The sequence below is a fragment of the Aplysia californica genome, unplaced genomic scaffold (assembly GCF_000002075.1).
Source record: "Aplysia californica isolate F4 #8 unplaced genomic scaffold, AplCal3.0 scaffold00488, whole genome shotgun sequence".
NCBI classification, from domain to species: domain Eukaryota; kingdom Metazoa; phylum Mollusca; class Gastropoda; order Aplysiida; family Aplysiidae; genus Aplysia; species Aplysia californica.
Genome location: NW_004797758.1, coordinates 197,332 through 221,908, shown reverse-complemented (window position 1 = coordinate 221,908; position 24,577 = coordinate 197,332). Strand labels below are relative to the sequence as shown.

The following is a 24,577-nucleotide window of genomic DNA, read 5'->3' as shown; positions in this document are numbered from 1 at the left end:
GCAATGATAAACCCCATTATAAAGCTTTTGTCCTTAACTGGACAACCAGGACCTTTCATCCATGTTTATATGTAATCATTCAACACCATTCCTCTCTATGAGAAGTCAGGAACTGACAAATCATAGTAGTAGTTTCCAGTTAAATTATGATATAAAAATGAGTATAAAACCATTATAAACGTGCAAACAGGTAAAGATCAAAATATGATATTTTTGTCTTCCAAAATCTGATCCCTAAAAAATGATTGGGCTATGATAGAGCAAAGAAATAGAGTGAAGATACAGAGAAACACAACATTATGTGTGATATAAGAACAATGAAGTACGAATTACTGTATCACAATGATTATGAAAGTGAAACGCGTGTGTCATTATGTCTAATATGTCGCTCTTTTTTATTTGCAACATGTTAGACATTCTTTAAGAATAGGTCAATATTTAACCTACAGGAAGTTCAAAATACATGCACTACACACATTTTAGAGAGGAAAGTATTCAGACAGAATCGTGTGTATCAAAACATAAAGTAAAGAGACCTCTGGGCCCGAATTCGAGCCGAAGGAAAATATGTCTACACTAATAAAACAAAAACACTGGTACAAGATAATAAAACATCCCCAAGATGAGCCGACTCTATAAGAATATTTTTTGTTAAAGTACCAACGACACAGTTCAGTAAAGGTTATTGCCTGTATTGCTGGCACAAAGAAAGAAGAATAAGAGAGACCATAACACGCTGCAATAAATAAAAATAATATGTTTACATCTAGTTGCACTGGGAGAAATTCACACGCAGTTCATACTTCCCAACGCCACTAGACTGTCATGTCTTTCAACGCTATGGCTGTACTTCATGTAATGGAATGCAAAGCCACTGAACAGTAAATGACACAGAATGAAAAAAAAACCCCAGCTTTTTTTGTGAACAGAGCGAAAGCATACAGACATTGTGAAATCTTGAACAATAAGAAACAAGGTTTTAGGAAAGATAATTTGCATTGCAAGGGTCAAATGAGGGCTAAAGATAAAAAGGCCTTAGACAGCGAGAGAAAAAAGGTTACAAATTTGCCACCTGCCATATGCCAGTCAAGATTCCGACAAATGTGAACACAAAATGTAAGGTAAGACATTTTTTGCAAATAGATAGGTATGGGCAGGTAAGTAAAGAAATACCACCTACACCAGTCTTTAACACTTTATACACAGCTACGATAAAACAGTTACAAAGCTATAAATTCAAAACAAATAACCTATCCATCAGCACAAATGTTGTGCATCATGCAAATTTCTCTAAACTCTTCTCCCCGTCATCATATGTTTTTGACTTGGTCAATACATCACAGGTTGTTGCAATAGTCCAAAGCAAGTTCAAAGCTCAAAGAATTACATCATACGACGCATGAACCACAAAATTCCCATGCATTATAGATGTACATTTTTCATGAGCTAAAGCATCACACTTTTCTCCTACAGACCAGCAGAGTAACACACATTCCATTCATGGGCAAATTCAGATTACATGCAGAGACAGACCACACACAAACTCTGCTTTTGAGCAAACAAGTTTTGGTCCTCACACTCTTCACCGTTTATTGGCAATATATACTGAGTTGCAAAAGTTCTGTCACACCCATTATATTACGATAATTTTGGGTACAGGGTAAGAATTGCAGTAAAAATTAAAAGTACGACTTGTGTTTTCGGTACAGGGTAAGAATTGCAGTAAAAATTAAAAGTACGACTTGTGTGACTTATGAGACTCTTTGTGCAAGAGCAGATGAAAGAAATCATAAACCGGAAGTAGTGCATGGACAAAGTGCTGGTATTGACTACTCTAGGCCTACTTTGAAATCAACGCTTCCTACACACAGCATTTGTTTTAATCACGTAGACAATGTGTAAACACACCTTACACACTACGAAATTCCGTACTTTTTAAGGGTTGGGTACTTTTTTCACCTGTTTTTTCAAAATAAAAAACTGATAAATTCAGAAAACAAAAGGGCTGTGTGTATGATACATTCTCCAATTGAGCTTTCTTCTGTTGCAAGACACATAAATGTGCATAGAAGAATCATCTAACGCTTGAACAAACGTTTTAACACCACTAGAACTGTCCAAGACAAGCCTAGGCGAGGCCAACCAAGGGCGACAACTCGACGTCAGAATTGGGTTATTGTCAACACCCATGTACGAAACCCGTTCCAACTAACTGCATAGAATGTCAGGTACTTTGGGCTGTCTCAAAAGACGATTATTAGACATTTATAAGATCGTGGATTACGTGATTATCGCCCTTTGCGTGGAGCCATTCTGACCCTGTTTCATCAAACAAATCGCCAAATTTTGGCACAACAACATTGGCAATGAAACTAAAGACGTTGGTAAAGTGTTCTTTTAAGCAATGGTTAAGGTTTTTCATTCGTAGTATTGATGGAAGGGAAAAAGTGTTTTAAAAAAGAGGATAGAGATTTCCCATATCCAACGTCCCCCAAGAGGCCCGAATCGGTGGCTGAAATGTGATAGTATGGGGTGGAATCTCCGCTCTTTATCGTACACATTTGGTTACTTTTCAAAGCAACCTCAAAAGACGACCGTATTGTGACGAAATTCTTCGTCACGGTGACTGCCCGACATGGCACGAATGATGGAACGTGCTAACAAGACAACGCCCGACCACAAATGGCTATGATCAGTGAAAACTCCTCCCAAACCCATCAAATCGTTGTTCTGGACTGGCCTGCAAGACCAACAAGCCTTAACCCAACAGAACATCTGTAAGATGGCCTTGACGGGAGGATTACAAACAAGCCGCACTCCGAATAAACAGAAAATGAATAAAGATCTCGTGTACCAAATTTATCTTAGCTATGTTGAATAGTAAATGAGTTATTGTACTTTTAAGGAGGGTGCGACAGAACTTTTGCAACTCGGTATATTATTGTTATTATATATGCTAATACTGTTCAACATATATATACACTTCACAAAGAAGTATCTCTGATCAAGGACAGAGTTGGCCTCATTAACACATTACATCCTAACTCTAGTATCTTTAGAAACGAAGTCTCGTCTGGCCGAGATTTTAAGTTGCAGTTATTGCAAAAAATTTCTTCTTTCGTTTGATACCGAAACAACATTTTTCAGGCCAGTAGTTTTAGTATTAGAACCGATCCAAGTGCAATCGCATTACCGACACTTCGAAGGTGTCTCAACTTGTTGAAAAGCGACACAACTGAGTTCGAAAAGGAAAATAATTATGGATTTGAGCAAAAACAAGCATATGACAAATCAGATGGCTCAGATTATTATGAAAATGTTGTAGCAAGAGTTTGGGGGGATTCAGATTGATCTGATGTAGAAAATCTAGAATTTAGATCTAGGGCCCAACCGCGCAGCTGAGAGTGAGAGTGATGGGTCGGACACCCCGATTTAACTAAAGTTAGAACATTTCCAACAGTTTGCGCATACGTAAAGTTATATTTTTCTGAAACTACATTCATTTTTCTTTTTAACTTTCATTTGTTCAGGATTTTTGGAATTTGTTTAAGTAGTTTTGAAATGTGTTTTGTAAACGCTTGTATTCACGGGAGGTGGGTTCCGTCCCCTTGTTTAGGATCTAGGAATAGACTTCCCATCCAGGCCCTTAGGGTGTAATGTGTTAAGTATTCAGCCAATCTGCTCTTCTTTGTCTGAAATTGTTTTGTGTGTTATCAGCTCTTAGTACATCTTTCACACTGTTCCTTTTTTCTTTTTTTTTCTTTTTTTTGACTTCCCTCTGATCCTTTCTCTCTCTCACACACACATCACTTTCCCAAATTTATTTATCATTCCCCATGTACCTTCATCTACACTGGATCATTTTTTCTTCCAAAGCATCTTGATAATAATATTATCCCTATCATTTTATCCCAGCATGCTTTTAAAGCATATAATATGTGATCATGTAAAATTCCAAACATCTTATTCAAGTAATTACAGTTAATTTAAAAGATAATATATTATGTCCTGTGTGTATAAAAATTACATGAGTATACATAATATATACACTAGAATTCTGAATGTCTATAACAGGCAGGTCACAAGCCTTCTGCTATTTACATCCATCTATATAGACACTTTTAATTCAAAGAGACACCAAGTCATGTCTGCAGGTACACGAAGACATACTAGGATTGAACTCAGATCCTCAGAAAGGGATAGGAACTGAAATTTTGGGTAGGGGGAAAGCTTAAGGAAAATTGTAAAATAAATAGATGCTAACTACAAGAGAAAACATCATAGTCATCCTCTGTTGGTGTCTACCTCTGGTGACTTCCTTCATAACTGTCTGAGGGGTTAATGATTACCACAATGGAAACTTTTTTATGAGATAAGACATACCAGAACCACAGGGGGGGACAATAACCCTGGTATTTTGTATGAATTTATCACAGTTTGAGCAGCATACAATAACATATGTACATTGTGAAGAAATGTTGGTATACTTCATAACAAGGTACCATTGGAAAAATCCCTCAGCTCATTTAATCATTTACCAATTCAACTGGTACAAGTAAAATGTAAAGTTGACATTACGGTAACAACTCCAAGCCCACCATTTTAGAGGTAGTCCACAGTCACAGAAGATGACAGTGACACTTAAGTCTCATCCGTTCTCTCTCTGCAGAACTGCCATGATGAACTCATCTAGCCAGTCTTGGTCTTCTGGGCATTTTTTAAGTGCTCCATGATCTTCATCTCCTTCTCTTCCTTCTTCTTATTGCGTTCCTCAAACTCAAGCCTGCAAGTGCAAAACACAAACACAAACTGACAACCTGTTTAATGTACTCACACAAGCAGTCTTAAACTTCAATCATGAAATTCACAGTTCAAATATACATGAAAACTGTACAATTACAATAATGTAATGGATTCCAAAGCAAGATTCTAAATTTAACTCAATCCCACCCAAGGCCCTGTTTGGAAAATTACCCCTTCACCCTCAGAGAAGATGCATAGTTCTGTATAAATCAAACATTTTCGAATAATTGTCCACAAAAGCAACAACACATGAAAAAAACAGAAAATAAACTCCAAAATCTAGATTAAAGAGTAAAGTTTTAATAAAGACATACTATTGATCAGTTCTAGTTCAATCTTCATCTTTTCCTTCATCCTTGCTGTCTGACTCAAAAACAAAATCTAGGTCTAAATCTTCATCAGTGTCAAATTTTTCAATCCGACCACGCATTATGTGAGACACAAAAACAAAATCTAGCTCTGAATCTTCATCAGCGTCCAATTTTTTAATCTGACCACGCATTAGCCCTTGATTTACTTAATAATCCCCTTCATTGTTATGATAACCATAAAATTCACCATTACGGAAGAGATCAATAATATCTATATATATCCATCCAGCTTGACTCTGGAGAAAAAAGTTCAAGTAGTTGCAGAAAGAAAGCTTCAGACACTGTACTAAAAGCAGCAATTTTTTTTCCTAGCGCCCAACAGCAAATCCAAAACTATCTGGAAAAAATCCAAAACTATCTTGAAAAAACCAAAAATCTCTCCAAACTGAAAGTCAACCTGACATCACTCGAATGAGATTATTTTTATCATTTGTTACTGGAAAATCCTGATTGTCTCTGGTCACGAGCACAAAGCTATCGGGCAACAATAGCCAATCTAGGTGTAAAGGAGGGTTCCTGCAGCGGGCGACTTTGGTTGATCCAGACAGAAATGGGTGAACTGTACATACCACTAAATAACTATGAAACAAATGATTCAGTACTTTTCTCTCTTAAAAGTTTCATATCAATACATCTAGTGGCCACGGTGCAGAAAGCACATGCTTAAGCCTCCACCACACAACACAAAACATGAGGGAAAAAATCAGTTTGGCAGAGTCCGTTTGAACCCAGCATTCACCAGGAATGCGTAAAATAGTTATGAAAATAGCCTTGGGCAGACTCGAAATTGAAGCTTATCACAACTCTTATCTCCTTTTCTAACACATTCTTACCTGTGTGTGATGATTCTCTCGATAATCGTTTTAGTGGTCAACTTGTTCTTGCTGTCAATGGCCACAAACTTGCCCTGAAGCTTAGCCTCCTAAGAAATCACAATAACTTTTCATTTAATTTGAGAAGTTGGAAGGCAAAGAATTTACATGTTTCAAAACAAAATAAATATGAACAGCAAGACTACTGGTACTTGTGAACTCCATTGAAAAAATACAAATGGCATCAAATAAAATTCAACCAGAAACCGCAAGAAAGCAATTCTTTTTTTTTATCAGTACAAGAAGAAATATCTATTGGGAAAACTTTGCACTTTAAAAACAACCTCAATTTTATCAGTCACCATGCCTTCCTCAATGATCTACCTCTCAAGAAGAGAGGAATGAAAGGCTATCATATGAGGAATACATTCATCACACTTTCACATTATCTGTCCATACCAGCAAGCCATATATATATATTAAAACATATGGTGCGCTGACAATTTAAAAACGAGAATGTCAGTCATATTTTTATCTTCCCATTGAATCTTTTAAAACAAAAACCCAAAGTACATCAATCATTTCCCAATGAATATTCAAGAATCAGAAACATGACAGCTAAACAGAAATTACATTACACTGGACTGGAGAAAAGAATAGAAGAGTTTACCCCCCCCCCCCCTTTTTTTGTTAACCCTTAGAGCGCTGATCGCGACCAATGGCCCGAACTCCCGTAAAACGCTGATTGCGACGGTCGCGATAGACATTGGCATAGTATAACATGATGTACGAAAAGAACGAAGCATTAATTTTTATACTGCTGGCTGGTAGGCTGCGCAAAAATGATTTCGCCCGCCATTTTTCTTGTCACGGGGTTCGATCAAGGTGCGAAGAGTTTTTTGTTGCACGTTAAAGTCAAGTGACAGTGAAGCTGGAAAATTCGTGACTGTGACCCGGGACAAACATGAAAATAGTGTCGCATCAGATTCAGATGAAGATGTTCCGCCCATTTTGATGCTAGAGCTAACACTTTGTGGAATATAACGTAGGCCTACGAAGCATTTAGACTCTATTCTAGATCTAGATCTAGATCTAATGAACCAGCAGTTTTTATTTCCAACACAACGACTACAACAACAACTTCACAAAATACTTTTTGCATCACATATTTATAAAGAACTTTCCATATTCTAAAACTTTTATTCTACCTTCGTTAGAAAATTTTGACAAATAAAAAAGTTATTAGCAAAAAAAAAGCATATGTGCAAATCTGGCGTTTTTTCCAAATAAATTCAGCACAGAGGGAAAATATAAGGGAAAATAAGTCAGCCTCTAAGGGTTAAAAACAATATTCTTACAAAGGACAAAGATAAAGAGATAGTACAATAAATAAGTATAGATTTCCCAACTTCCCACAGAGGACATGAAAATCCTAATACTTGGTGCAATACAGCAGCATTCAATATTGAAACCCCATATTTTTTTCACAAACCTAGTTTGATTCAACTGAGAAGTCCTTGGAATTCAACAGGTCATATCACAGGAACCCCATAAATGCAGTGATTCTCTGAAGAGTTGTAAATTAAATATCTATCAAATATGAGGAAAACTCATTAACAACACATTACTAAAACTGACAACTCACAGCATAGGGGTCAGTGCCATCCTCATCGGGCATCACTGGGGTCATGCCATGACAGACAACATCAACCTGAGGAAAATAGATGAAAGCATTTGTACCATTTATCAAATAGTAATCGTATCCGAAGTACAACATAATTTATAGTGACCAGGTAGTAGATCCCACAGTGGGAAAGCTAAAAAAAAAGGGCCCACTTTAATACCAACAACCATTCATCTAGCCTAGATCAACAGCCAAAGATATTTTGAGAGTGTTTGTATATGCATCTGTGAAACCTACATCTTTTTAACATCTTTGAGCAAAGGACATATATGTGTCTCTTCAATGTACTCACTGCAACAATTTTTCTGGCTTATATTGGCCAATAAGCCACATACATCATTATCACAGAACATAGAATTTAGACAAAAGCTATTGTCAACTGAGACAGAACAATTTGCCTAATTCGAGTATAATTTTATTGTATCTTTTATTCTGACATACTAGTTAGTGAAGTGACAAGGTAAGAAAGCCATTTGCACTTACTTTGAAATGTTCCAAGAGGTCTTTTGTGACAGCGTAAGGTGCTCCAATGACCACTTCTGACACATGCTGAGGATATAAATACAGTTAATGGTTTATTATTACTACCCTATGGATAAATTTGCACCTGCAACCTTGAACTTGAACAAAAATAAAAAATGAGAGAGAAAAACTTGTACATATTTGCAATGATAAGAGTACTGAGCTTTTAAAGGCCACTTTCAGCAACTGCAAGAAATTTTCAAGATAACTCTCATCCTATCTTATATCATCCACAGCTGCCAACTTTTCAAACCCAAATAATAGACTCTACCCACATGGCAGGTCAAGATGGTTGGGATTGGCCAAGTGACTTCCCTCTAAACCCTTTTTATACTTTTCTGCATTCAATTAATTCAAGCTATTCAAAGTAGACCTGCAGCAAAATATCTTCCCAATGGCCAAATGTGCTTCATTCTCAGTATTATTATTAGTAAATCCAGTCTTGAAAGTTCATATGTTTTCTTCAGCATCAGCAAGTTCCAGAGGAACGTTACCAGAAAACAGAATTCATATCTTCCCCTATACAAAAATGAACTTCCGTCCTAAGACCTTCAAAAACATATCAAATGTTTTTCACATAATGACGTTACTAGGCATCATTTATCAATTTAATTGAACAGCAACTACAGCGGCAATTTGCTCTGGTCTTGCAAGTTTCCCTGGAAGGTTCCTCGACTCACCCGGCAAGCCAAAACACTGAGCGTCCTCTCATGCAGGTTCATGATTGGGAAGTTGGAGCCCTTGTAACGGTTCACCACCTGGGAGATGGATCAAACAAAGTTTTGCACAATACAAAATTATTTCCTTTCACTGTCTGTCAACTATTAAAAAAACAAAAAAATTTGACAATGAGAAAAATAATGACTAGTCTCTCATTAATTATCAGTGAAAAGAAGAGGGAGCACGTACCACTCTGGCCCTATATCAGTACATAAAATATTGTCCAGGTGGCAACCAAAAAGGGTTACAAATTCAGAGCAATGACTACAGTGGAGGCAATCATTACTTGACTTTCCATTTACAGACAGGCCTGCTCTTACTACCACCTGTCCAAGACAATCACCTGTACAAATGACCACTTCTCAACCTCTACCCCCCTAGCATTTTTTCAATACTATGACACTGTCCAAGAGGGCTATCCGTCTCAGATGACCAGAAAAACAAACAGGATAGTGAAAAGAACATTGTAACAATCTAGCAGTCACTATATCAATGATGAGCAATTGCTGTAATCAAATTTCTCTTTTCTACGGAACAAAAGTTATCGTTTTTCTAATGTTATTTATTCTTCAGGTTTTATCAGGATCAATCAAATACACATATTAAGCTCTGAACAATGCAATTTGAGTCACCATCCAAACTGGACTTACTGGATCGGTGTGAAGACCAACAATGAGGAAGTCACCTTGCTGAGCAGCTTTCTCCAGGAAGTCAAGGTGACCCACATCTAAACAAATGTCAAGGACAATACTGGGACATGGTTACAAACTGCACAACCCATTGACAGAAGACAAAAAATAAAAAGAACAAAAAGTAGACCTTGCAGGAAATAAGAATAAAAAGGGAACAAAAACTTGACAGCGCAATATCGAAGTAGAGTTGAGGTGAATTGTTTAGGACCATGCAACATGATAAAGTCACCATTCTGCCAACAATAGATGATTGTAACTTGGTAACACCGAGTAAACAGAAGCACTTCGACACATTAACGGTCATTAGGTGTGGGGAAGAAGCAAGACAGAAACAATATAGGGAAAGAAAAAAATAAGACCTATCAATGGCACCCTCCAACTCCATCCGCATAGTAACACTGAAAAGAAGTAGAATTTTTATGAGTTTGAGCAATGAGAAGAACAAGCACCCGATACTGGCCACTTAGTGCAGAGAAAACACAAGATAGAAACAAAGGAAAAGAAAAGAAGTGAGACCTACATGAGGCACCTTCCAACCAGCCACAAAGAAGAATATAAGGATCAGACAATATGGTCCATCAAACACCAGCAGAAAACAAATATTTGTTCTATTAGTTCTATAAAACCAAGACAAACATACACTGCCACAAGCTACACAACACAGGAAACAAGACTTGCATGTCTGGTGACTTACAATTATCTCATTAACATACAAGGAAAACTAGACACAAGACTATCAAACAGCGCCTAAACAATGATGACTGGTGCCTCTGTAAATAATTCAGTAAAAGTAAAAGTTAAGGTTACTGGACCGACATCTATGGTACAGCAATTAGATGCTTCCTTATCTGATTCTCATGCAGAAGACCTGAGTCCGATTCCTGCACGAGGAGAATTTTTATCGAAGATCTCCAACTTTCTGCAGGGATGTTGTATCCCTCTAGGCCCTGGCTGGCTCCAGTAGACAAAATCTAAGCCCACCTCCTAAATTATCAACATTGTGTTGAAATGGATGTAAACCACACCTACATTTTTTTTAAAAGGGAGAAAAAAATTGTGAAAAGGTTACTTCCATTCAGTGGTCAAAAACTAAATATTGAGATCTGACCAATCAGCAGGCAAATGATAAAGAAAAAAACAACAGTGTATCTCCATCTCTCTCTTTCTTTCTTCCAAGATCAGATCAACTTCAAAGGATACGGAAAAGGTCAAAAGCCCCATCCACGTAGACAATCTTATCTCCGGGATTGGGTTCCCTCCCCTCCGAGAACTGAATGATTTTCTTGGTGGTCGTCAAGAACTGAGACACGCCCGTCCATGGGCTGTGCATGCTGGGGCCCTGGAAAGGAACAGGATAAAGTTCATTATTCAATTATTCATATACATAGAGATGATGACAGTAATCTTGTAAACATAACCATAAAATAAAGATGATGATACTAATGATAGTAATAAAAATAGTAATAATAATAATAAAAATGATTATAATAATAACAATGACAACAACATTAACAACAAAAATAATAATAACAATAATAATAATAATAATAGTAACAATAGTAATTATTTAATTATTATAATAACAATAGCAATTCGAATAATAATGATAATAACAACGTTACTAATGGCATCAATAAAAGCAAAAATAATAATGATTAAAGTGATAATAAACAAAAAACCAAAATATCAATAAAAATAATACAGAATAACAAAAAAAGCAAAACCACTATCATGAGCTAAAAGGCACAAAACACATCTACATTAAAGTTAACGCAAGAAAATTCATATAAACACTTAATGTGTGATGGCATAAACTCCAGTTTAATATGTTTTCCCAAAAAAACCATTAAGGGGATATTTTTCTGTTTATCGCCATTCGGGTTAATAAAACACAGAAATTTTGGTTTGAGCATAAGAAGAAGGAATATGTGAACTTAACATGTAAGGGACAATTTCTACTGATACTGAGCTAATAAGCAAGCAAGTGCCGATGCTCTACAGTGAGTGTTCTGTGTCAGCCAGAAGAAAAGTTCACATTTGGCTAATTAAAAAATCTCTTTTGGCCTGGTTACACGCAACAATAAATTGTATAAAAACTGGACAATCTATTGATCACGAGACAAATCGTCAGGTGTAACCACAAAACTGTACAAAGTTTGGACTATTGGACGATGGTTGGAGACTCGATCGAGAAATCAAGTGCTGCTCGATATTTTTTCGTGCAATCACGGTCAGATTTGGGGGAGATACGCTGTGATGTAGAAACACTCTGAAATATGCCGCCGCGCAGGATTAAACTTAGGGCTCAAAATTTTTTTTTTAATTATCTCAGGTAAAAACTGATTTCATGTTCCTAATCAGCGTCTCAAAATAAGCAAAGTTGCTCGAGGGGAACCTGATTTGAGGCGTTACTATGTAAATTTTAGCAATTTTATATAAATATATTTGATCGTCAATGGTGAAGTTGTGTATCAAGGTCACCCGGTGCGTTGCACATCTGCAGTCAAGTCAATGACTAGGAATCTCCCTGATCAAAAGAAAACAGGACGATAGATTGGAACGTCTAAACAGACTACACAGCCTGATAAAAAGGACATATTATGACGAATCTGACACAAATTATCCTGACGTGTAACCGGGCCTTTTGTGTTACATTCTACTTTATACTTCCTGTCTACCCTTGAACCTCACACAGGTGATCTCTCGACCACATACTCCAACAATGCTGTAAGAATATGACTTAACTATACTTTGTCAATATTTACAGAAAGAAAATTAAAGAGCCAAAAAATTAAGTCTGACACAAAACCCCCACAACAATATTGAGCATCAACTTCTTAAATATCAAAGAATTTGGTCATGTACTTGTTGCAGTAAATAAAGTCAATGCTATGCATTATAATACTCTTCATAACAGGGGCCAGAAATATGGAGTGTGAGGCATACAGAGAGTCAAAATGAAGGAGTAACTCAAAAGTTAAGTCTGCATTGTACCCAGATACCAGCAATTTCTAATTAATTTTTTGCTATCGTGTCTAGTCTGTACAGGCTCATTTAACGATTCTGGTCAACAAAATTTGGAAATTCTCAGGCTTAGGCAGGCAAATATGGTTTTCATAAGGAACTAGGGTCATGGAATCCAAATCTTGTATCAGATTTTAATGTTGTCCACACAACAGTGATCCTCCATTTCCCTGAATTACACGCTGCTACTGACTGTATGGTGTACATGTGTAACGGCCCCAAAGACACAAACAAGATAATACAGAAGACCAGCTACTTTGTTTTGACCATGCCTGACAGAGCCAAGTAAGGCTGAGTGGGAATACAGCATCGTAGCAGAAAAAAAGGAGATGCTCTATAAAATCAACTTCCATACTTAGGAATCAAACTCACGTCCTCTGCCTGCAATGGCATGGATTACACTACATTATACAACAAAGACCAAGTATATCGGTTTAAAGAGAGCTGGAATAAATTGTAAATCCAGAGACAAGTAGAAGCACGACAGATATGATTCCGAACCTGAATCACTAGCCCCAGACAGAAAAAAATAGATTTTTAAGCATAAAAAATATAAAAACAATCAGGCACTAATCATCACGAGTTTCGACTGACTCTAAAAGTACTCCAAAAACCTGCTTACTAAGGAGATATGGACACACACAAAATAAAAGTCATACAGGTTACCAGATGACAAAAAAAGGTACAAAAATGTTGGTTTATATAATGATAATATCAAGCCCTCTGGGAATTAGTCTAAGCTTTTATATTTAATATGATGACAAAACCAGCAAAAGTATCTTCATTTAGAAAATACACAATATCTTGGAACACATATATCCAAAAGGAAGTGGACTGACTATTCACTTTGCTTCTAATCCTCTTAAACATGGTGAAACATTCACACTTTACAAAATACATTGATCACTGAACGGGTGTGGAAAAGTGAGCCTTGAGTTATAAGAGTTAACAAACTGTGACACATCCTTAGCGTAATGAGTGTCCCATTTCAATAACATTGCTGTGTAGCCAAGAAAAAAACTAAGTTTTAAGAGGGTTATTTTAACCAGCAATGGGCCATCATAATAAAAGAATCTAACCATAGGCATGGACCAAGATCTGGTGTCTGCACATTTTGCAAAAACGGTATTCACAGCATCTACAACAATCTTCAGAACATGCGCGTTTGTTTGAATAAAGAGAAGCAATTTGATACAATAATGGACATTAGTGCTTTCTGGGAAAAAGGAAGACAGACAGACAGACAGAAACAATAGAGAGAAAGAAAGGAAGTAAAACCTGACAAAGGCGCCCTCCATCCACTTGCTCAGAAGACGTGCATTGCCAAAAAGCCCACGTGTGATGATAACAGGTCACTATCTCCCTCAGAATATTTGCACTTCTACTTTGTCACACATGTTTTTCCCTTGTTGCTGATGTCTCTCAATCTTCTTTATGAAAAGCACAAGTGACAATGCTTGGTTCGGCCTTCACAGCACAACTATATAGTACTCATTTAGTCATTTACTCCTTTCTCTAGCATTTACTGAACAGCCATAATAAATCTTTAGTGTGTGCCACCACTGCTCCAATGGATGAGGAACAAAACAAATAATTTTAAAAACCATGTGTGCAACACCAGAAAGCCTTCTGGCCAACTAAACAAAAACACAACTATTAGAAGCCTACGACAGGGAACTTCACAACAGAGACACATTTGACGAACACCCTACCCGCAACATTTGAAAGCACCTAAACGAAAGTTTACTCTTCTTCTCTAGACCCTACAATGTCTAATTCTACTTGTTTGTTGAGTAAGGAGAAGTACAAAACACAATAATGGTTATTTAGTGCTGAGAAAAAAAAAGACAGAGAGACAGAAACAGCAGAGGGAAAGTAAAGAAGTAGAACTTCTTATGGCACCCTCCAGCCACCCGCTTGATGTCCACTCTCCTTTAATTTTTCCTTAAAAGTGTAAAGCAATAAATAATTTCAATCTATTATATTTTGTCTCGATAAATCTTGGCTACAATCATGAAATTCATTCTGGAAAAAAACAACACAAGACATGAGAAAGATATACCCTGAAAACACTGAATGAGTAACTGAGGCTGGTATTAAATTTTTCTACAATGATATCCTCAATGTGTTATAAAGATAACGTAAGAGGTATAATATAAGCTATTGAGGACTACTAGTACATTGGAATAATGCGTTACAAATAAACATTCTCGATTTGATTAGTTAATTAGCACTGATTAAAACTGTTCCACACTTTTCTGGATAAGGTATCAAGCGCAAGAAAACAGTTGAGAGAGTAAAAATGTATAACACTTGCCCTAAGAAGGGATTGGGCGCAAGTCCAAGAGAAAAATCATACGATTCCAGAAATTACCTTCTCAGCAGGTTTTGTCACCTCTTCTATCTGCACACCCGTGTTTGTTTCCTGAGTATGAATCATATCTATTTAATCCTTTCAAATACACAGTTCACCTTCATTACAATTTCCCAGTATCAACTAAAAAAAAATGTATACTGATCCACTTGCAGAACTTGCTTTTTCTCAAAATGTAAGGATCATCTTTTGAGTTGCAATTAACAAAAAAACTGGCCATATGTATATTCTTTTTGTAATGTAGGCGTTTTTACACCCCCATCAGCACAATTTACGAGGCAGGATTCCCACCCTGCTTGTCAGGGTCAAACTTGGCTGAAAAGGATAAATTCCAGGAAAAAGATTGGGATACTTGATAAAAATGTTCCTGCCCACTCTGGAATCGAATTCGGATCTCTTGCATGCGACAGTGAAGTACCTTACCGCTACACCACAGACACTGGTAGACATAATATATCATTCTTCCATTTACTTAAGTTCACCTGCTTCATAGTTAAGTCTATAATTCACAGTCTTTCAACTGTATGGGCTGTTTATAAGAGACTGCATGAATACAGGGGTTGGATTATGAAAAGGTAAAAAGGAGGAAACTTAACAGGACCACTTATCATCAAGGGAAGCGGATAAAGTGATAAATTGAAAGAGGGGAGAGGGAGCAAACAGAAAAGCACCAGGAAACTTTCTGTTTTTCTGAAATTTAAGATGCATGTAGATATTGACAGACCAGGCAAAAAAAAAGCCATTGGAAAGACAAAAATTCTGGTCTATTCAATTCCCAAAAGGAACTGAAAGACTCATAGAACTTGGTGCACACACCACACAATAAGCTCAGGAAAGCACAAAACTAGCTGACCCATGGTATACTGGCATAGCTAACTGGGAGGGGTGGGGTTCATTTCACGGTTCAAGATCATTTTAGCAAGGAAAATGAGTAACACTATTCGACCCTGCTTTACGGGGTGAGCAAAAAACATTTGGGTGACTCATTTTTCTGGCAAAAGAATGATAAGAGCTTTTCTCAAGAGAAAATTAAATATATTATTATGTAACACTGGTGCTTTTTTACGCTCAGTCAGTAATTTATGTTTGTAAGAAATAAGTAGTATTGGTGCTTTGTCATTCAGTCAATTTATTGGTGCTTTGTTATTCAGTCAATTACATATAGGTGTTCCACATAATACCAGAGCTTTATTCACTTAAAACTCATTACAGCACACTCATACTATGCTATGTAATAATAGCACTTTTCTCCCAAACAAAACATCCCATTGCTTATACACAACAATATTCACTTCAACAAAACCAAACACCTAATCAACCTGTTCCTTCTGATCATTCTAATGTCCTGACACCCACTTTCCTTGCGAGAAGGAGAAATCATAAACCTCACCTAGAATATTTTAGTAGCTTCTATCACATCAACACAGCAAGTTCAACATATTTTCCCGCCTTTGGTTGTGAGTGCCAGACAAAAATCTCAAAGTGACATATCTTTTAAATGCCATGGACTGCATAAGAAAAAACACAGACATCATTTACTGAACTTGTACCTTGGCTTCAAATTAAGACAAAGATTTGTACAAATTTTCCCTCTTGTTTTTATATTTGTTTACAAAACTGCTGCATGTGAATTGTACTGGGTTCAAAGATTAATCACACGCTGTAAAAACATTTCCAGAAAACGACATAACACTTGATTTTAATCTAGAGACAACTTCAAAAGCCCACAAATTCAAGAACAAAAAGTAAAATTAAGTACAGAGGAAAAATAATAGACACTGTTTGATTATATGTTGAATTTTCCCTATGATATATACCAGTTACCCGAAAAGGGAAAGGGGAAATAAAGGAGAAAAAAAATTCAACTAAAATCACAAATTCAAAAAGAGAAAAAGAATTTCTATAATAAAAACAAGTCAGACTAACAGTCTCTCCACTTCACTCAAACGTTCCTCTATCTACCCTAATTTTAAACAGAAGCAGTGTGGGGCAGCTTTGAATTTATAGATCACTGCTTGAAATGTCACAAATCCAAAGTTAAATTATATATATTAGACCGACTAAACAGCCTACATTTGTCACCCAGTAGAACGCTGGGAAGGACAATAACAGCTTTAACATACTTCTTGTGCGTTAAGTGATGGTGAGGATGTCACAGTTGGAAAAAAACAAAAAACCCACTTCACTTCAAACCAACAAGGTCAAAGGAGAAAGGAAAACATCACCACGACAAAACAGAGGTCATCACACAAAGTCGGCTAACACTCACTTCTCCAGTAAACATCTGAAATCCACAATGTGAAAGCCAAAAATTACCCCCCAACACATGAGCTTTCATCAGTATATGAATGAATGAAAACTAGAAATAAATACACGATTAGACAATCATTTCAAAATGAACAGCAACAATTTTCAAAGCACAAGTTCAGACAGTTCAACCGTAGAGAGGGAATCAATTATAGAAAACATGCAGATGGCACATGTGAGGAGGGGGAGGGGGGGGGGGGGGGCGCACGCTCATGCAAGGTACGACCAATTCTCTACATGATAATAGAGTGACGCTGTAACATGCAAGTGAACAATAGTGAATGGGTCGGAGTGATGGTCTGCTTTAAATATTGTACATTGAGTGAGCATGTAAGTGTGTGAGTGTGTTTGCATTTGGAAGGACTCACATGTTGTGTTTGGGGGGAGAGAGAGAGAGAGAGAGAGAGAGAGAGAGAGAGAGAGAGAGAGAGAGAGAGAGAGAGACAGAGAGAGAGAGAGAGAGACAGAGAGAGAGAAAGAGAGAGAGAGTGTGTGTGTGTGTATGTGTGTGCTTAAGTGTGTGTGTATGTATGTGTGTGTGTGTGTGTGTGTGTGTGTGTGTGTGTGTGTGTGTGTGTGTGTGTGTGTGTGTGTGTGTGTGTGTGTGTGTGTGAGCGCGCACGCGCGCATGCATGCACCACGCATTCATATACTTGTCTTTGAATGCAAGAGGTCAACTAGAAAAGCAGTGGGAAAAAAAGAATTTTGCAAGTATGTGTGTGTTCAACACTACTCCAAATTCATTACCAAGATGATGGGAACATAAATTTCAACTCTAAATGAGCAACACGAGACGGAAAACGATCCTGGAAAACAACTAGAGTGAAATATATTTCATGTATAACATATTCCTCTTTGAGATTCTATGTGAACCTGTGTATGAAGAATGAAAGCATAAGAACACTAAAGTTCAGGTCCAGCTACGCACGTAACTTTGAATGCATCGCTTTATTTCGCTCACCGCAACATGTCCACGTAAATGTAAATACAAGCCAGACACAGAGGCACACAGTGCGGGGAACGATCACATGCATTTCAATCACAGGCATGCCCAATGCAGGAAGACGAAAGGTACGGCACAGTGCGGCACAGAGACAAGCATTTTCATCTATACCATTTGACATTGAACTCAACTGACCTTGCTGATTGCTCCCACGTGCTGGGAGTCCACAGAGCCCTCGTCCCGCTGATGGTGAGTCTTGGTCATTAACAACATTCTGCAGAATACATTTTAAGACAAGGTCCATTACTACACTGACATGCTTCTCTTTACTCAAACAAACCTGGGGGTGAGGAGGAATGTGGTTGGGTGTTTTTTTTATGTGTGTGTGTTCTTAGGGACTACACAAGTGTGGGTTTGTTGAACAAGGGTCTTTGCCAGAAATGTCCAAAGTAAATTTCTTGTGATGAGGCTTTAAATGCAACCTTTTTGTGATTTTATCAAGCCATTCAGCATTTTACAGCATTAATTGTGGGTTTTTTCAGTTTTTCTCTAAATCATGAAACGTGCAGAATGTTTGTATGGCAAGAACCCCAAAGTAATTTTATGAATTATGCCTCCTCTCACAATATTCTTTACTGCTTCTGTCCATTCAGTGTTTTACACATCAGAGCACACAAAGCAAGCAAGCCCATTGTATAATAACAAGCATCTCATCAAATAAGACACAAAATGCAAGTAAGAAAAGATAAAGGGATAAATTAAACTTTTTAAAAACAAGTTTTACCTTCCGACCAAATCTGTGGTGGATACCCCTGCTGTCCTTTTGCACTCTCTGAAAATAAAAGTAAACATGGTAAGACAATGAAAAAACATTCACCTGATGGCAAGATACCTGGTCAAATTCAACTGCATCAAAAAGATCAATAGCTTCTTAAACAAATCAAAATACAGTCAAATTGTCTAAGAGGGCCACACATAGTCGAGGAGCAAAGTAGTTAACTTCGACAGGTGGCCATCTCATTTTAATGTTTAAAAAATATGCAAGGGGGAAATAGAAAGTGGCTGTTTGAACAGGTGATTATCTCATACAGGTGGCTTATAGCGCAGGTCCGATTGTGCTACACACATTGAATTATTTCTCTTTTATGAGCGACTCTAAACATTAGATATACAGAGGTCGCCACCTCGCCGCCTCTCTGCTTTCTTGTCATATCTCTATTTTTAATAACAGTGAAAACAGTTCACAGCAAAGAGTGGAAAAAAGATGTCACATTTTCAATGTTAAAATAAAAGGAGATAGGACAAGAAAGCCCTGAGGTCGCGAGGTGCGCATACCAAGGTCATTAAGGACACAGGAATGTCATCATCTGTGACAAACTTTAAAAAATCTTTTACAAAATTTTTATCTGACTAAAACATTAAGCACATCAACTGTACAGAAGACACCAGATTGATTCACCATGGGGGAGATTAACTTTATTGGGTATCTCTGTCTAGTGGGAAACTATTTCACTATATCTCCAGTGGGCCCTGGCCGGCTTGGATTAAGGAGCCTACCTCCTTAATGATCAAATTTGTATTGACGGGGGCCAATCATTTTACAATCAATCACATTAACTGTTGATCTCAGATCAAACAGCACATACTCCTACTATTACCAGTCTTAGTCATAAGGTCACACATGCGGGACATGACATTAATCATATCCCCTCTCCCCCTTTTATCCTCAAATAACGGCTTTAATTAGTCTTCATGTTTGAGTTTTAAATTATGTCACATCTGAAAAAAAGCTCAAATTACTTGTATCTCTCAGCATCCTTGACGAGATGATAAGTGTCTTGTCCATCAGCTGTTGTTGTGATGTCATCTGTGAACATTATAAATAAATTTCTGTTTTACATGCAAAAAAAACAGAAAGAGGAAACAGAGAGCAAAAACCCAACATATGTGTCGCATAGTTTCATTTGATCAGTGTTTCCATTAGCTGAAGCTGAAAAGTAAGGAAAATTCTGCCAGGGGTCTGGATGGCGCATAGGCCCTCAACAGGGTCCAGGGGGTCCGCCCCCGAAAAAAAGAAATTGAGTGCTTTTAGAGGGTTAACCCTATCCATACGCCCTGGGATTATTTTGTACCCCCGGGGTAAATTCTTCACATTTTAGAATACTTCTAGTTCGAAAATCTCTTTGAAACTTTCAGTATTCAGAGCTTCCAGCAGCTGATGTCACTGTTCAAGGATTTTAGGGTCCAGGGCAACGGGTTAAAGGGGGACAGCGTCCTTATGTTTGAGACCTTGCATACATAATTTTCTGCTTGTGTTAATCCATATAAATCCAAATCCAAAGCCATGCTTTCTCACTTGTACCGATACTGTACATCCACAACAGTAGAATAACAGCTAGATCTATAAAACTTGACAGTTAATGTTCAACTTTTTTCTACTTGTGTTAGTTTGCACCAAAATGTGTAGAATCCTTATAATAATAGTATAACAGCTAGATCTAGATCTAAATAACTTGACAACATATATTCAACTTAAATCCACAACAACATTGACAAGTCTGATAAAAAAATAGCCAGGCTCTCATCCGAGTTTTCTTTTCTTGGCAGGCCCAAGATCTATTGAACCACAATCGTTATTTCTTCCTCTTGTTTACAGATAAAAGAGCACTTCTTGTATGGGTAGACTATTGTTGACTATTAGTAATTACAGACATTTTTTATTTTGCATTATTTTTAAAAAATTATTTTTCCTTTTTTTTTTTGGCACAAATTTTCACGCAAATTTTTCCATTTGCGGAATTCTGGTAATATGCGGAAATCCGCAAAATTGCGGAAGACTGGAAGCACTGAGTATTTCTCAAAAAATTATTTTGACAGACTTCTATGCAAAGCATACAGATTGGATTAACTAGCAAATTTCCTCTTTGGAAAGTGGTGGCACAGAGTTCCCCACGTCGTATGGATACGATAGTAAAACATGACGTACGGACAAGGTTAAAAACGGCACTTGGGAGCCTGTTTGAAGAGATTGCCAACAACCAAAAACACCTATTTTTTTCACCAAGATTTTGTCTTGTTTGATTTCTCCACCTGCAAATCTTTCCATTGCTGGCAATGTTTAAAAGCAGGTTCCCCTTGCCATTGCTAAGCACTATAATTTATAATTCAATTAGTTACCCAGCGTATACACTAATTTTCCTCCATTCTAACGTTCGAATGCTGAATGTCTCAACCTGGGAATACCACTTGGAATCATTCTTGATTTTAGTAAGTTTTAACATACATTTCCTTCACCACAGCCCTTATGCTCCTGTAGAATCATCACACTCTAGAATTGTTCTAGATCTAGACAAATTTGCCAAAAAAGTTTCTTTCTGACAGTGATTTTCTGTCAAAATCATAAGTCAATGGACTTGATCAACGCACGGATTTTCCAGTGGTGGCAACAATCCGAAGATAGACAGAAAGAATGAAAGAAAGGAGGAAATTGGCACAAAACCCTTGCTATCATGGATAACCAGATTTTCATCAATTTGCAGGCAAAAATGTATTGTCGACCAACCTGCAATGAATGCATAACGGGATGAAGGCTGATTGCAGGAAATGTGCAATCTGGCAGGTTTCTACAACATTAACCCTTTTCCGAGAGAGTTACCGCAAATATCCATAACTTATACAAGACCATACAAAAGGCGAGTAAAGATCCTTTGCCATGGAATTTCAATAGCCATAAGCAATCACACTTTTTTACGGATGAAGTTGATCATGATTGGTGAGCAAGAATGGAACACTCAGAAAGTATGAATTTCCGTTAAAATACGGAAGATTGGGGAACCACTGTTTGAATAAACACAAAGCCCACACACTGCACCGTTACAGTGTACTTTCAACGTGTTCCTACCTCCATGCACACAGAAGTCACAGCCATATTCATCCAAAGTCTCTAGAGTTGTCACATACGGTGCATCTTCAACCACCTGAAATGAACACAGGCTAATGTCAGGAACAGTTTCATAAACCTACAGCCAAATTGGTAATAAGGATTATTGTTTGCGTTTTTTAAAAATATAGTCAATCCTGCTCTAACGGTCACTTGTATAAGACAATCACCACTTCCCATTTTCTCCCTTGTGTAGTTTTTACATTACACCAACACTGTCTAAGACATCCACCTGTCTAAGGCAACTACTTTTCTCCTTGACATTGGGCAAGTCTAAAAAAAATTTGATTGTAAATAAATGTTTTAAAAGGATTTCTTAACTATAAAGTAGATCTTTTCCCAGGTATTTTTTATTTTAAGGACGGCATACTAAAGAGGAAATATCTCTGTGTTTGAACTCTTTTCACAATTTAAAAAAAAAAAAATTCAAAGTTTCACTTTCTTTTGGAATTTACACATGAAGCATGGCATTGCAATATCATTTGTAAGGACACTGGCTTGGACAACAGTGTAGAATAACCAATGGGGAGTATAAATTCGTAGTCATTTTCAAAATCGTTACAATGTCATTACTTTCCATGTCAAACAGAAGTACTTACCTCATCCACCCATTTGATAGCCCTAACCATCTTGTAACGCTCCTCATCTGAGTACACGGGTGGGCCTTTGTGCTTGCTCACTTCAGCTGAAGCAAAGAAAAAAGTGGCGCATCTTATCACTGTGACACAATGTAGCCTGTTCAAAACCTTTTTTTACTACAATAGATTAGGAACAAAGAATATGAGGATATTAGTAACAGCAGCTGAAGACAAGAGCAATTAGTATGTATAGTATAAGGTTTTACGGCGCTCGCAACTGCTAAGGTCATATGAGCGCACGAGCAATTAGTAAACTAAAACGTCCACATAAATGTAAAAATAAAGAACTCTTTTTTTCTGACAGAGATAAGGGCATGGGCTGAGAGGACAAGCCCTTGATCCACAATTAAACACACCATTATCACTAAAGTTGTAATGAGATCAAAAGTGGCTTTAACTGGAAAATATGTTGTCTTTTTTAAAATAGCAACTACTACACTCACTAGTTGGGAAGGTTGTAGCTCTGGAGGGGGGGTTCAGTTAACGTTAAAAACCTGATTTTCTGAAGTCTGAAAAGCAGCACATGCTTTTGTAAAACATAAAGACAACGACAACAGATGTAGTAGTCACAATAAAATTGGTACGGAAACACAGAAAATGAAAATAAAATTGGAAAACAAAAATGAAAACATAATACCAGCATACTAATCACGGGTATACAGATAATAATGGTCTCAGTGTCAATTAAAAACTGCAGCAACATCAAACACATATGAGCAATGAGTGAAGAAAAAAAAATTGGGGGGGGGGAATCATACAACAAACTCACCATCTGAATGAACTCCTACCAAGAGTTTGTCTCCGAATTCTTTGCCCTGTAAACATTAGCAAAGATTTGAGAATGCTCTTCATTCAATGTGCCTTGTCCAACTTACAACTTTACTCAACAAAATCAAAATCAACAGTTATCCTACCCTTACACAACAATTAACACAAATGTGTTGCCATCTCGGATACTGAATCATCTTTAATGTTATATGTACGAGCAAAGCCTTACTTTAACTTTAGCACACTTTTTTCCACATCGATCAAGTAAACAAAAATATCTGCTTCGTGTAACACTCCAGCCTATGCCATTCTGAAAATTGACGTATGACAGAGCATTTGAAATAAACTTCTCAATAGTTTAAAAATCAGAATTAGAAACGTTAAAAGAAATCGGTTCTAAAATATAACATTTCCTGACTTTTATTACAACAATATTATCATTTTCAATTTCAACATGAGGTTATCTGTGCTGAATCAAGAAATTCTGTTCTGTGTATCATTATCATACATTTACATACGTATTCCCTCTAAATAGGCTACTTACAATAAACAAATTGAGTATGTAAAAGACCATTTAAAAATTGTATAACTTTTCTCAAACCACACAGACATCAATGATCATATGGCAGACTTTAGGAATTGGTTATAATATAACAATCTTAACCTTAACTCAAAACTTACCTGTCGCAAAGCATTTGCGTGTCCAAAATGCACCATGTCAAAGCTGTGAGAAGAAGAAGAAAGAAAGAATACCTTCACTGGAATGATATTGGAAAATAGTGTCATTATAAAAACAATTCCTTGAGCCATTTCAATCCCACAGCAGCTTGGATTTTATAAAAACTGAAGTTCTGTTTCCTCCAGAAGGACAAAACCTCCATTTTACAGTCATAATATTTGTACATGATACACTTTGCTTTCATCTGTGTTGCAGACAAGGAATACAGAGCTTATAGCAAGCGTCAAATAACAAGGGCAA

At 37.0% G+C, this 24,577-nt stretch overlaps 1 protein-coding gene across 1 annotated transcript; it reads right to left on the bottom strand.

Annotated features, from left to right (window-relative positions):
- Window positions 1-3,520: 3,520 nt before the first annotated feature.
- LOC101860679 (ethanolamine-phosphate cytidylyltransferase) lies at window positions 3,521-24,322 on the bottom strand (the record flags this gene model as incomplete). Its single annotated transcript, XM_005105724.3, is given in 15 exon segments — window positions 3,521-4,783; window positions 6,008-6,096; window positions 7,632-7,697; window positions 8,154-8,219; window positions 8,873-8,950; window positions 9,563-9,639; window positions 10,805-10,943; window positions 17,272-17,286; window positions 18,448-18,526; window positions 19,037-19,084; window positions 20,053-20,119; window positions 22,154-22,229; window positions 22,792-22,877; window positions 23,600-23,645; window positions 24,280-24,322. Coding segments are annotated over 15 exon segments (1,069 nt in total), but the record flags the coding sequence as incomplete, so codon positions are not given.
- Window positions 24,323-24,577: the final 255 nt, after the last annotated feature.